The sequence below is a fragment of the Myxine glutinosa genome, chromosome 5, assembly GCF_964187855.1.
Source record: "Myxine glutinosa chromosome 5, kmMyxGlut1.1, whole genome shotgun sequence".
Lineage (NCBI taxonomy): Eukaryota > Metazoa > Chordata > Myxini > Myxiniformes > Myxinidae > Myxine > Myxine glutinosa.
In genome coordinates this window covers 161,777,368-161,793,094 of record NC_136265.1, presented here as the reverse complement: position 1 = coordinate 161,793,094, position 15,727 = coordinate 161,777,368, and the positions used below count along the sequence as shown (strand labels likewise).

Sequence of the window (15,727 nt, the reverse complement as noted above, 5' to 3'; positions counted from 1 at the left end):
ATTTCTGAAACCTCCTACCAACCTTACGACACCCGTTGGGACCCCAAAATGTTCCAAAGGAGGTTATTATATTTCCTTTTTGTGAATTTTCCTTTCAGAAGTGTCAGAAGTTTCCATAATTGTATTTCCCTTCAGAAGGTTACAAAACACATCCACGTCATGTGACCAGATTCTCAGCTCTGATCGGTGTATGTTTGTGGGGACATATGGACAGACAACGCTGTGCTAGATGGCATTGCCCTACGGGCTTACGCCGTAAAAAGGATATTGTAATACCCCCAACCACCACCACCACAACCAGGTGGCGCTACATGATACTCATTTACATAGAGAATTTACACCCACATAGCCTATGTTACCCCCCCCCCCCCCCCCCCCCCCCACAAAGTTGTATTTGCATCCCGAGTTTGTAACTTAAAAAATGTGTGAGAGAGAGAGAGACAGAGAGACAGACAGACAGACAGAGAGAGAGAGAGAGAGAGAGAGTGAGAGAGAGTGAGAGAGAGTGAGAGAGAGAGACAGAGAGAGAGAGAGAGAGAGAGAGAGAGAGAGAGAGAGAGAGAGAGAGTGAGAGAGTGAGAGAGTGAGAGAGTGAGAGAGAGAGAATGGCGTTTATATATAGACTATATACTATAATAATGGCTCACCTCACCACACGTCGCCACTGCAGAGGCACGGACTTGTTGAAACTGAGGATAATGACCTGACTGAACTTGAGTTGCTGTATTGTCATGATTTACACCAATCATAATACAAACATTTCTTTTGTACATATTTATTTGTAATATTGGTGATATTATTTATTACCTCCGCCACCAAAGGTTATGTTTTCACCCCTGTCTGTCTGTTTGTTACTTGCCGGAAAAGATTCTGGCAAGTATTTTGATCGGTTGGTTTGTCTGTCTGTCTGTTTGTTTGTCTGTGCGCAGCACTACGTCTACACTGTTGCACGTAGAATCGCCAAACTTTACACACATATTTGTCTTGCCCTGGAATAGACTGTGCCCAATTTTTAACTCTTTCGGCCCAAGGCCTCCATTATGACGTCATAATTTGATAATTCGACAAGTACAAAACTTCATCCGATCAAGATGAAATTTCTTGAGCGCCATGTCGGCCTAAACAAGTGGAGGAAAAAATAGATGACATCATCGGTCACGTGCTTCGGCCGCCATCTTGGAAAAATGGAAAAACTTTGCACATCTATATCTCCAAAAGTGCTGAATAGAAAACAAATGAGACATGGCTCATTGTAAAGAACTCTCCATGGGGAATAAAATATGTTAATGATGATGTCATAGGTGTCTCCATCATGACATCATAATTCGACAAGTACAAAACTTTATCCGATCAAGATAAAATTTATTGAGCATCATCAAGGAATAAATTAGTTTAGAAAATAAATAATGATGATGTCATCGGTCACGTGGTTCGGCTGCCATATTTGTCCAAAATGGCTGATAAAAAAGTACATTCCGGCAAGTCCTCGGTCTCTGACCGATTTTTCATTTGTCTGTCTGTTTGTCTGTGAACAAGATATCTCAAAAAGTTGTGGACGGATTCGGACGAAAACCTGGCGGAGAGGTAGCGTATGTGACAAGGACAAATGATTAGATTTTGGTGAAGTCTTCTAGGTCTTTAAGGGTCTTCAGTTATATTTCGGGTCTTCAGTGTATTTTGGGTCTTCAGGGTCTTTTGGGTATTTATGGGTCTTTATGATATTTTGGGTATTCGGGGTATTTTGGGTCTTCAGGGTCTTTAAGGGTCTTCAGCTTATTTGGGGTCTTTGAAGTTTTCATGGTCTTTTGGGTCATCATGGTCTTTTAGGTATTTTGGGTCTTCTGAGGCTTTGGGGTGTTTTGTATATTTGGGGTCTTCGAGGTCTTTAAGGTTTTGTTTTAGGTATTTTGGGTCTTTGGGGTATTTGGGTCTTCAGGGTTTTCAGGGTCTTTGTGGTCTTGAGGGTTTTGGGGGGGGACTTAAAGGGTCTTCAACCCTTCAAGGACTTCAATTTGGGGGGGGGGGGGGGGGACGAACGGCTTCCAACAAGCCGTAATTAATAGACGTACATAATTAATAGACAGGATGCAACCGGCATTCAAACAGTGCGGTAATAATAATCGACACATAATCACAGTTTGACGGCTTCACGGGTTTTTCGGTTCTCTCTCTCTCTATATATTGTTGCGGATATGAGATTGGCCTCCATCCATATCCGCTTGTAAATATTCCCCTATTTCCTCCATACTTCCCAACTATCCCCAATCCCCCATTCCCTAGTCCCATTTTCTGTAAACAACACTCTGTAGACCCGACCTCCCCCTATTTCCCCCATTAAATGTCGCATCCAGGTCCACCGCATCTCACGTAGACAACTATAGGACATCTTGCTAGTTATTCTTAGTCTATGTCAGTTAAGGACTCGTTTCCATTAATTCTGACTCTTCATTGCACCAGAATGTGATTGTATGGCACCGTTAGGAAGTTTAGGACCTCCCAATACCTCCCCGCAGCTCTTCCTCACGGTTCAGCAACAACAACAGCAACAGCAACAACAACAACAGCGGCGGCGGCGCGGGGAGTGTGCGTCCTCACTCCGGCTTGGTTGGTGGGGGGTGTTGGGAGGGCACCATGCCTTTCCAACGAGCCGCCATCGAGCATGTGCTCGACGGGGTTACCAAGTAGGGGCTCGCTGTCAGCTCCTCGTCAAGGGCGGAGCCCGGTAACCCCTGCACCCAATAGAAGCGGCGGACCGATCCCATCTGGGGCGGAGCCAACGAGCCGAGGGCGTGTCACTCCCCGCTGAGCATGCGCAGGAAGAGGGAGGTGACGTCAGATGCGCCCTGAGCTGGGAGAGAGAAGGACGCCACCTCCGAGCGCTGCAATACCTCCCCGCATCTCTGGACCGGACCGTGTTTGATTCTGCCCCTGAGCCAAGGTGCACCTTGTGCTATCGACTGCCTGTCCTTCCCTGCCATCAATCCCTGTGTAAGTCAGTCTTGTTCCGTTTGTCTGTGGTCTGTCTGGGATAGATAAGATTGTGTCTAAGTGCCTATCTCTTCTGTGTCTTTACCTCATTGCCTTGTAATCTACCCCTTTTCTCCCCCACTAATTATATCCTCCTCCGGAGGTCTTGAGAACTGTACCCCTTGCGTCGTTTCATTTATCCCAGTCGTTGTGTCCTTTCCTTCATTGATTTAGCGTAGCGCGATTTGGCCAACGTTCGAGTGGAATCGGGTGAGTTGGGGGTAATCGGGTAAACTGTGCGAACACGGCGGCCATTCCGCTCGGCCCATCATAACATCTTAAGCCGTGTCCGTAACAATATATATATATATATATATATATATATATATATATATATATGTGTATACGTATATATATATGTGTGTGTGTGTGTGTGTGTGTGTCTATATATATATATGTATGTATATATATATATATATATATATATATATATATATATATATATATATATATATACACAAGTACAATAAATATACAATTGGTGAGATGATATACTGTATTTGATTAGTTGAACAGATCCCACTCATATACATTTAAATATTTTGAAAATTAAAAGGGAATAATTATAGGACTACCATGAATACAACCATCTTATTCCAAGAACATTTCATTTTGAACGCCCCTCATACTGACCTGCTGGCTCAGAAAACTCAATTAGGAAACCCTCATAGGCCAAAGTTCAAAAAAGAGCATTCAGAAAACAATATGACAACTTGATAACAATGACTAAAAGAGCAAACATACTGACCTCTGGGATGTAGAACTCCATTGCCATCAACAAAAATCACCTGGAAAATAGAAAAATATATGGTCAGCAAGAAAACGTTGCATGAGACCATGAGTGCGGATTCATGGCCGTTGGTCCTTGCATGATGGTGAACCAGCTTCTCGGATGAGCTGTCGAAAGGCTACCCAGCTAACACAACACCGTTGGGCCAACGTTGGCCAAACGGTTTTGTGTTCGCTGGGTAGGAACAAAAAAATTAACATCTCTGTTTCACCATCAGCTAGCGTCACTACCAGGGACAACGTTTGATGATATCTGACAAAACAAATGCACAGTGCCTGGGTAGCATTTGTATCTTTGTGGTGTGTTAGAGTACGAACAGTGCATTCAGAAAATATTCAGAACCCTTCACTTTTTTCACATTTTGTTATGTTGCAGTCTTATGCTGAAATCGTTTAAATTCATTTTTTCCCTCATCAATCTACACTCAATACCCCATAATGACAAAGAGAAAACAGGATTTTAGAAAGTTTTGCAAATTTATTAAAAAGAAAAAACTGAAATATCACATTGACGTAAGTATTCATACCCTTTGCAATGACACTTGAAATTTAGCTCAGGTGCCTCCCATTTCTCTTGATCATCTTTGAGATGTTTCAACACCTTGTTTAGAGTCCACCTGTGGTAAATTCAATTGATTGGACATGATTTGGAAAGGCACACACCTGTCTCTATAAGGTCTCACAGCTGACAATGCATATCAGAGCAAAAACCAAGCCATGAGGTCGAAGGAATTGCCTGCAGAGCTCAGAGACAGGCTTGTGTTGAGGCACAGATCTGGGGGAGCCAAAAAAAAATTTCTGCTGCATTGAAGGGTCCCAAGAGCACAGTGGCCTCCATAATTCTTAAATGGAAGAAGTTTAGAACAACCAGGACTCTTCCTAGAGCTGGCCGCCCGGCCAAACTGAGCAATCGGGGGAGAAGGGCCTTGGTAAGAGAGGTGACCAAGAACCCGATGGTCACTCTGGCTGAGCTCCAGAGATCCTGTGTGGAGATGGGAGAAACTTCCAGAAGGACAACCATCACTGCAACACTCCACCGATCTGGGCTTTATGGCAGAGTGGCCAGACGGAAGCCTCTCCTCAGTGAAAGACACATGAAAGACCATTTGGAGTTTGCAAAAAAGCACCTAAAGGACTCTCAGACTGTGAGAAACAAGATTCTGTGGTCTGATGAAACCAAGGTTGAACTGTTTGGCCTCAATTCTAAGCGTCATGTCTGGAGGAAACCAGGCACCGCTCATCACCTGCCAATACCATCCCAACGGTGAAGCATGGTGGTGGCAGTATCCTGCTGTGGGGGTGTTTTTCAGCAGCAGGGACTGGGGGACTGGTCAGGGTTGAGGGAACAATGAAGGAGCGAAGTACAGAGATATCCTGAATGAAAACCTGAAACAGAGCGCTCAGGACCTCAGACTAGGCCGAAGGTTCACCTTCCAACAGGACAATGGCCCTAAGCACACAGCCAAGACAACGCAGGAGTGGCTTCGGGACAACTCTGTGAAGGTCCTTGAGTGGCCCAGCCAGAGCCCTGACTTGAACCCAATCGAACATCTCTGGAGAGACCTGAAAATGGCTGTCCACCGACGGTCCCCATCCAACCTGACAGAGCTTGAGAGGATCTGCAGAGAAGAATGGCAGAAAATCCCCAAATCCAGGTGTGCAAAGTTTGTCGCGGTATACCCAAGAAGACTCGAGGCTGTAATCGCTGCCAAATATGCTTCAACTAAGAAGTCCCTGGTGTTGGGCTAGCGGCTAGGGTGCCGGCTTAGGATCCTAGGATCCTGGGTTCGAATCCCGGTCAATCGCTGAATTAACGCCAGGGGGGTTGACTCAGCCTGTCATCCTTCCGAGGTCGGCAAATTGAGTACCAGTTCACTGGTAATTCCCTGCTTGTCGTTAAAGGCGGCAAAAAGGGTTGGCGTCAGGAAGGGCATCCGGCCGTAAAACATTGCTTCAAAAAGGGGACCGAAAAACAACAACAACCACAGTTCCCGAAAAGGCCAACCCCCGCTTGCGGGGAAAAATGGCCTCGAAAGGTGGTTTTTTAAAGAATTGAGTTAAGGGTCAGAATCATTGGAATCTCCCGCGATGAAGCTAACTCCAAGGGCCTCTCACTCACTCACCGCAGGCAGGTTGGTGGTCTTTCCGTCTTCTACCGACTCCTCTCTGGCCTTGCCCCCGCCAGCTCTCTCTGGGCTCTGTCCCGCAAATATTCCTACAGGTCGCACAAGATCTGCCTGCAACCCTCTTATGGTCAAACTGCCAAAATCAAGACTCTCTGCTCATCTTCACTCCTTCATTCCTCTTTTCTCCCGCCTCTGGAACAAACTCCCTCACTCTCTTCAATCCCACTCCACCCTCCAGGTCTTTAAAACAGCTGTTCACCACCATCTCTTATCTTCCCCCATCCAAAACCTTGATCTTTTCTACCCCCGCTAATTTCACCCCAATTCCACTTTTTTGAAATACCAACTTCTGTCCTGGAAGTCCTTGGTGTCCTTGTGTTTTATACTTCTCCCTCCCCCCCCCCCCTTCCCACGCCTCCGCCCCCCAAGGCCTCTCCCTTCCACACATCTCCCTGCTCTCAAATGTTGTGTTTGTGTGCTTCCCCTTCTCTCCCCATCTTGTTTTTCCGCTCCCTCTTTTTATATATTTTGTTTGTCTGGTTGATTTGTTTGTGAAGTAAATGTTAGCTCTTTCACGAGCCTCGATTCAGTATACAAAAAAAAATAATAATAATAAAAAAAAAAGGGTCTGAATACTTATGTCAATGTGATATTTCAGTTTTTTCTTTTTAATAAATTTGCAAAACTTTCTAAAATCCTGTTTTCTCTTTGTCATTATGGGGTATTGAGTGTAGATTGATGAGGGGAAAAATGAATTTAAACGATTTCAGCATAAGGCTGCAACAAGTGCAACATAACAAAATGTGTAAAAAGTGAAGGGGTCTGAATACTTTCTGAATGCACTGCATAATGAAAGTACATCAAGTGATATTTATGGAGAATCTGAGAACAATTTATACGTGTTGACAAGCTATATTGCCTTCTTATCCCAATCATGTGGACAAAGGTATTGTAATGAATAAAGAAAATCCCCACAGTCTCCTGACTCTTCAAGGAGTCTTGATTTTGAACACCCATGAACAAAATAGTAAATAAACAAGCACACAATGAGATTTGCTTTGCAATACATGTCCCCTACAGGCCCCAATGAATCTTCTTGTTCCAAACACTCAGCAATTGTGAGCCATATACAGTAGGACCAATAGTTTTAGGTATGCAAAACTACAGAATAAGGCAGTGTGTAATGTACCAAGTGTCACTTGGTACATTACACACCACATTATACACAACATTATACAGTACACTTGGTACATTATATACTACATGAAAACACTTGTGGGAGTTGTGGGAGATATGTTGGAGGCAGCGGGAAATTGGGGTGTGAAGGGAATGACAGAGATGTGCAATCTGGTGGTGAAAGAAGGCCGCATTCCAGTAGATGGGGAACTGAGTACCCTCGTCCCTCTATACAAGGGGAAAGGTGACCCTCTGGACTGTGGCTCGTATCGAGCGATAAAGCCATTGGAGCATGGAATGAAGGTATTGGAAAGGGTGTTGGAGAGGAGGATAAGGAAGAAAGTGAAGATTGACAAAATGCAGTTTGGATTTATGCCAGGAAGAGGAACGACAGACGCGCTTTTTATTGTGAGGCAGTTGCAGGAGAAGTACATGGAGAAGAGGAAGAAGTTGTTTCTTGGGTTTGTTGATCTGGAGAACGCATTCGATAGGGTTCCACATGAAGTCGTGACATGGGCATTGAGGAAGTTAGGAGTGGAGGAATGGTTGATCATAGTGGTGATGGCAACGTACAAAAGAGCACGCACAGCTGTAAGGACTAAGGACGGGAACAGTGGTGAGTTTGAGGTGAAGGTGGGAGTGCATCAGGGGTCGGTACTAAGTCCACTACTATTTGTAGCTGTGATGGAGTTGCTGGCTCGGAACATAAAGGAGGGTTTACCGTGGGAGTTGTTGTATGCAGATGATCTGGTGTTGATTGCAGAAAGTATGGATGGACTGAAGGAGAAGATGAACAAGTGGAAGGAATGTATGGAGACAAAAGGTCTGAAGGTGAATATCAGATAAACGAAGGTGAGGGCAAGTGGTAAAGCATGTGGTGAGGTGGAAAGAACTGGGAAGTGGCCGTGTGCTGTGTGCAGGAAGGGTGTTGGAGTGAATTCCATTCAATGTACAATGTGCGCTGAGTGGGTTCATCAAAAATGTAGTGGTTTGAGAGGGTCATTAACCAGTGTGGCAGCTACATTCAAGTGTAAGGTGTGCACAGAGGGAGATGCAGATAGAGGAAATGTTGAGTTAGATCTTGGAGACGGCGTGAAGCTGGAAGGTGTGAAAACATTTTGTTACCTAGGAGACATGCGGAATGGAGAAGGTGGATCAGACTCGGCAACGGTTGCTGGAGTGAGATGTGCATGGAAGAAGATTCGGGAACTGAGTGGCATGCTGATGAGGAGGGGGGTGTCGATGAAGCTGAAGGGAAAGGTGTGTGCTGCATGTGTGAGAAGTGTTATGATTTATGGGAGCGAGACATGGGCAATGAATGTAGAGCAGCAACGCAGGCTGGAAAGGGTGGAAATGCGAATGGTTCGGTGGATGTGTGGAGTATCGTTGAGAGAGAGGAAGACAAATGATGAATTGCAAAAGATGATGGGAATAGAGCCTGTGATGGATGCTGTGAAGAGAAACAGTTTGAGATGGTTTGGTCATGTGTTGAGGAAGGATGAAAGTGACTGGTTGAGAAGAGTGATGGAAATGAATGTAGAAGGAAGTAGAGGACGGGGAAGACCGAGAAAGACTTGGCTAAAGATGGTCGAAGAAGAAATGCGGGCAAAGGTGGTTAACAAGGGGAGATGCAGAAAATAGGACAAAATGGAGAAGATTGTCATGCGGACCGCAAGGCTAACCCCCGCTCTTGCAGGGAAAATGGCCTTAAAATGCCTGTTGTATTATACACTACACTTGGTACATTATACACGCCATTATACACTATACTTGGTACATTGTCCACTACATTATACACTACACTTGGTACATTATACACTATACTTGCTACATTATGCACAACACTTGCTATATTATATATTTGGTACATTATTTCACTACTAGCGGGGTCACCCGTGGGAATCCCACGGGCATGGATGTGTGTGACATTTCGACATATTGAGTTATATGCTGCACATTCATTTTTACAAAATGGTTACTGGCAAGTCATCAGATCCAGAAATGGTGTGAATTTAGTTATTTCACATAATATGTGACCCCTCACTCCTCTCCACCTGACACTCTCCTGTCTCCACCTCACACTCTCCTGTCTCCACCTGACACTCTCCTCTCTCCACCTAGCACTCCTCTCCTCTCCAAACCCTCACATCCCTCTCCTTTCCAATCCCTCACCTCTCCAATCCCTCACACTCCTCTCCTCTCCAATCCTTCACACGCCTCTCCAATCGCGCCTCACACTCCTCTCCAATCGCGCCTCACACTCCTCTCCAATCGTGCCTCACACTCCTCTCCAATCGTGCCTCACACTCCTCTCCAATCGTGCCTCACACTCCCCTCCAATCACTCCTCTCCAATCGTGCCTCACACTCCTCTCCAATCACGCCTCACACTCCTCTCCAATCGTGCCTCACACTCCTCTCCAATCGCGCCTCACACTCCTCTCCAATCGCGCCTCACTCGCCTCTCCAATCGGCTTTCCCCGTCTCGTTTCTCTCCTTTTTCTCCCGTCTCGTTCTTTTTCTTGCTCCAAATCGGCCCGTCGGAATCGGAAATCGGCCCGTCTCGCCCGTCGGAATCGGAAATCGGCCCGTCTTGCTTTTGTGCTTGTGCGTAAATAAATTGTGTTCATGACACCATTTCTGGTGTTGGGCTAGCGGCTAGGGTGCCGGCTTAGGATCCTGGGTTCGAATCTCGGTCGATCGCCGAATTAATGCCAGGGGGGTTGACTCAGCCTGTCATCCTTCCGAGGTCGGCTAATTGAGTACCAGTTCACTGGTAATTCCCTGTTTGTCGTTGAAGGCGGCAAAAAGGGTTGGCGTCAGGAAGGGCATCCGGCCGTAAAACATTGCTTCAAAAAGGGGACAAAAAAACAACAACTACCACGGTCCCCGAAAAGGCCAACCCCCGCTTTGCGGGGAAAAATGGCCTCTAAACGGTGGTTTTTACACCATTTCTGGATCTGATGACTTGCCAGTAACCATTTTGTAAAAATGAATGTGCAGCATCTAACTCAATATGTCGAAATGTCACACACATCCATGCCCGTGGGATTCCCACGGGTGACCCCGCAAGTTTGCATTGACGTTCGTCGATGGACTCGTTCGCCCGTCTCATTCGTTTTCTTGCTGCATCCTGTTCAAGTCTGCGTTCTTCATCGATCGTCTCATTCATTTTGGAAATAGAAGTTTCCACGCAGCGCATGAATTGTCACGATCCTCAAGAGGAATTTGTCTCGTAATCATCAAATGATAAATGGCAAGTAAATTATATTGTGGAAAATTAAAGATTTCAAATAAACCTATTTAAAGTGTATTCGCACATAACTAATTTTAAAAAACGAAGAAATATCTCTCGGTAATTTCCTGAAACATATTTTACTTCCGGCTAATAATGTTGAATTAAATAAAAACGAAGAAATATATGTCGGCATCATTGTTGACGTTTTTGTGACGACTGTCATCAAACGAAAAAGTAATATATCTTAACGGAAAAGCAAAAGCGAATTTTTAATATATATCGACACGTTGCCGTCGGTGTCATGTTGGGCGGTGTATGATACACCATGACGCGATTTTTAAAAATATATCTCTGCATTTTCCCGCGTGTGTGGAATGTTCTCAATTATTGCTGACACCGAGTCCAAAACCATCGATAAAAATGAAATCATATGGTGAGTTAGATTGGAGATAAAGGCGTGAGAGAGACTCAATGGCCTTGAAGTTGAAGTTACAGGCGTTTGAGAATTCATTTCGTTCTATAAACGGCAACTTTCATTGGATTTCCTTCCCGTTTTTTTTCAACCGAGTCGAAAACTATGTTAGCGACTGTGAAAAATGAAATGATATATCGAATTTTTAATATGTATCGACACGTTGCCGTCGGTGTCATGTTAGGCGGTGTATGATACACCATGACGCGATTTTAAAATATATATCTGCATTTTCCCGCGTGTGTGGAATGTTCTCAATTATTGCTGACACCGACTCTAAAACCATCGATAAAAATGAAATCATATGGTGAGTTAGATTGGAGATAAAGGCGTGAGAGAGACTCAATGGCCTTGAAGTTACAGGCATTTGAGAATTCATTTCGTTCTATAAACGGCAACTTTCATCGGATTTTCTTCTCGTTTTTTTTCAACCGAGTCTAAAACTATGTTAGCGACTGTGAAAAATGAAATGATATATCGAATTTAAAATAGATATCGACACATTGCCGTCGGTGTCATGTTGGGCGGTGTATGATACACCATGACGCGATTTTAAAAAATATATCTCTGCATTTTCCCGCGTGTGTGGAATGTTTGTGGAAAATTAAAGATTTCAAATAAACCTATTTAAAGTGTATGCGCACATAACTAATAAAAAAAACGAAGAAATATCTCTCGGTAATTTCCTGAAACATATTTTACTTCCGGCTAATATGTTGAATGAAATAAAAACGAAGAAATATATGTCGGCATCATTGTTGACGTTTTTGTGACGACTATCATCAAACGAAATAGCAAATATCATCAAACGAAATATATCATAACGGAAAAGCAAAAGCGAATTTTTAATATATATCGACACATTGCCGGCGGTGTCATGTTGGGCGGTGTATGATACACCATGACGCGATTTTAAAAAATATATCTCTGCATTTTCCCGCGTGTGTGGATTGTTCTCAATTATTGCTGACACCGAGTCTAAAAGTAAAACCATCGATAAAAATGAAATCATATGGTGAGTTAGATTGGAGATAAAGGCGTGAGAGAGACTCAATGGCCTTGAAGTTACAGGCCTTTGAGAATTCATTTCGTTCTATAAACGGCAACTTTCATCGGATTTTCTTCCCGTTTTTTTTCAACCGAGTCTAAAACTATGTTAGCGACTGTGAAAAATGAAATGATTTATCGAATTTGATTTGAAATAAAACTGGGGGAGAGCAAGACACCACGGGCCTACAAAACAGGACTCAAAGTTATGCGAGTTAATAAAATGGTGGATATTTGTTTATAGCCACTCCCAGAATGGGTGGAGCTATGGGTGGAGCTACTCTGCAAACCGAGTAAGCCACACCCCGGACAGACACCCAACAGATAGACAGACAGACAGACAGAATCATCTACGGCTATTATAATATAGATGATCATGATGAAAAGTTTCAGTTAAATATTGTTGCGGCCGCAGGTTTCGGGTTTACCAAGAGGGGATAGCCTCGGTTCCCCTCAAAAGTATTGGGCCTGAGGCTGCAGTGGACGAATAAGTTCGTCCCGCAGCAGGTTCCTAATCAATCGCGGATGCCAATCAGTTAATCACGTGCTTCAGTGTCCACCCTCTAATACAGTTTAACTGAATTCCACGTGAGCTTCTGGGTGGAACACGCCCTCGACTATACAGCAATCTTTTCTTAATTACATCTTTAATGAGGGCGGCCAAGCAACCGTTGGTGCAAGCCAGACAAGCGAGCCAATTAGTCGGGGAATGATCATCTCCCTAATTAAACTAAGTGCGAACAGCGCAGGATCAATGGAGGAAAAGACAGGTACGAACAGACTGGAAAGGAACTTCAACAAGGGATTTATTATAATTATTTTACAAGGCACAAGTGGGATCATGCAAAATTGGGGAAGGAAACTCAAGAGCTTTAATGTTCAAGGTGTGAGGGGAAGGTGCACACAAAGGGAACAATGGGGGAATGCAAATCAAAATGTACAGTGATCGCAACCATGAAGGGTGCAGCGATATTTATAAGCAGGAAAGAAAATGGACGAGATGCAGAAATTAACCTCGGCCTTATCTATCGCTATTACACAATGCAGGGCGCACATCTGACATTTATGGGAAAGCAAGACAATATTAGAAGACAGACACAGTGAGGATCACGGCCTCTCGCTTACCCAGCGAAAGCAGTCTTGCTTTCACGACCCAACGCTGACGGGAGGGGTAAAGGTGGGAGTAATATTTATGTGGTGTCTAATGGTGCAGCTTGAAGATCATACGAGGTGCAGTACATGCAATCAGTGGCGTACCTAAGGTTTGGCAGGTATGGCACGTGCCCTGGGCGCCACTTGAAGGGGGGCGCCACTGAGCAGTTTCTATTAAAGTCAGACAAGCCATCCTCAGATAGTGAAAAAAGAATTTTCTTCAGATGTATGATCTGTCTTTGATTATCATGGGTGAGAAGCACTAGGGTGGCTGGATTGTTAAACCACTTATATAAATTATTAGGTAAAAATAGTGCTGGGAGCTACATGACCACATACCTCACAGTACCACTGCTCAGTGCCAACTGGCAGTAAGACCATTCTCTTGCACAAACTAGGGAGGTTGTCTAGAATTTTGTGCAAAATCTGTGAAATTTAATGTTCTTGTTAAAAGTGCCATTTCCTTATTTCAGAGCATTGTGTAAGAGGACCATGAAACCTTTCTTCACGAAGAAGAAGGAAAGTGGAGCTGAAGGACGGAAGAGACGAAAGTTGGAGACGGAGGAAGCCAAGAAGTCGAGCAAGTTCTTCATGCCCTTCTTTGAAAAGCCCGGAACAAGTTGTTCGACACGTTCCATGGAGTCGCCTGCACCTGCTACAAGTTGGTTAGAATCCGAAGGTGGATCAAGTACAAATGCGTCGTAAGCCGAGGAGGAAGTCAAGTCAGATAAATCCGAGTATGACGAGATTAAAGGTGAGGCTGCCAGAGAAAACGTGGACATGACAGGAGGGGAAGACGATGGTGGTGGTGGTGATGTTGAGTTTATTGATGAGATTTTACCTGACGAGATTTAACCTGACGACACTGAACCTGGTGAACTGGATGGTGTCGAAGAGCCTCGAACTGTCGTACCAAAAGTGATTGAACAGCATGACATTGGACTTCTGAAGTTCGACATGGATACTGGAAAAGCAATTCTGCCTGACGCGTTGAGAACAGAAATAATAAAGCTGGGTCCGAAGTATTTCCAGAACAGTGAGGGGCCTTTCCTACCAACAAATAGCTCAATGAACAAAACTTGGTTCAAGAGGAAATTGGGAAATGGTCATGGTGAGGAAGTGACTCGCTCATGGCTGGTCTATTCCCCTTCTAAAAAGTCTGCATTTTGTATCTGTTGTCTTCTCTATTCCCGTCCCCTGTCAGACCATCAATCCTCATTGGAGCAGGAAAGTGGATTCAACCAGTGGAAAGCACCTGAAAGGATTAGTGTTCATGAAAATGCTAAGAATCATCGGGAGTGCTTCACACAGTGGAAAGAAATGGAAAGAAATTGAGCTGAAAACAGAGGAGTTATTGACGTGGAACTTCAGTCACAGATTGAGAAGGAAAAGCAGAAGTGGCGTGATATCTTGACGAGAATCCTTCACTGCATAAAATTCCTTGCGACTCAGAACCTGGCTTTGCGAGGACACAGGGAGTCACTTCAGCTGGATGATGACTCCAATGTGGGAAATTTCCTTGGCTTACTGAAACTACTGGCCATCTTTGACCCTGTCATGAAAGGACACCTCACTCGTGTGGAAAGTCATCCTGGATCCACGTCTTATCTTTCACCGGGTGTCCAGAACGAATTCATCCACATGATGGCATCCACTGTTCGCCAGAGTTTACTGAGAAGCTTTCGTAAAGCCAAGTACTATGGTCTCATGTTCGACTCGACCCCTGATCAGGCACACCGTGAGCAGATGTCAGAAGTAGTGAGGTACGTGGAAGTTGATTTTGAAGGAAAACAGTCCATGTTAGAGTCCTTCCTTGGTTTTATGCAGATAAGCCAGAAGGATGCTGAGAGCTTGGTTGAAGACATCATGAAACAGCTAGAGAAGAACAAAATGGAGCTACAAGATTGTCGGTCACAGTGCTATGACAACGCCACTGTGATGGCTGGACACAGAAGTGGTGTTCATCAAAGAATAAGTGAGAAAAACAACCTGGCAGTGTTCGTGAATTGCGACAATCACTCACTCAACTTGGTGGGTGTACATGCAGCCAAGCAGGATGCAATGATGGTCACGTTTTTTGGAACCATCGAAGCTCTCTACATGTTCTTCTCTCGTTCAACACAGCGCTGGGAAAAACTCAAAAACGCCGTGCCTGTGGTTGTAAGTCGGAGTCCGAAACCAGGTGGAGTGCAAGGACAGAAGCAGTGAAGCCCGTCAACAAGTACCTTGAGGAGATACTTCAAGTTCTCCAGGACATGATAGACAATGAAAACGAGACCAGTGAAACAAGAAGTGACGCAAGGCAGCTGTATAACCGCATGTTGAGTTATGATTTTCTGACTTTGCTAGGATTTTGGAACAAAGTACTTATTCGCATTGACCGTATTCAAAAGAGGCTGCAGGATCCTAGCATTAACTTCCACGATGCTGCCCTGGATTTTAAAGCCCTCCGAGATCATTTTGATGATGAAAGAGAAGTGTTGGTCAGTGAGTCACTCGAAGAAGGACTCGGTCTCTGTCAAGAATGGAATATTGAAGTTGAAAGACGTCAGACGAAATAAACGAATGGCTGATGAGAACTCGAGACGCTGGGTAAACAGCCAACGAGGAAATGGAAAGAGTCATGAAGGGAACACTCGACCGTCTTCACAGAGAAATGGATGAAAGGTTCGCTCGTTTGCACAACACTGATGCCAAGTTT

The 15,727-nt window shown here is 44.4% G+C and overlaps 1 protein-coding gene across 4 annotated transcripts in view; it reads right to left on the bottom strand.

The window, feature by feature from the left end:
* The window catches only part of ENDOV (endonuclease V), a 164,671-nt gene that overhangs the window by 92,860 nt on the left and 56,084 nt on the right, over positions 1-15,727 (bottom strand). For all 4 annotated transcript variants that reach the window (XM_078778966.1, XM_078778964.1, XM_078778963.1 and 1 more), the window contains exon 4: positions 3,776-3,815. In XM_078778966.1, the coding sequence (XP_078635092.1) occupies positions 3,776-3,815 (40 nt within the window). The remainder of the gene's footprint in view (positions 1-3,775; positions 3,816-15,727) is intronic.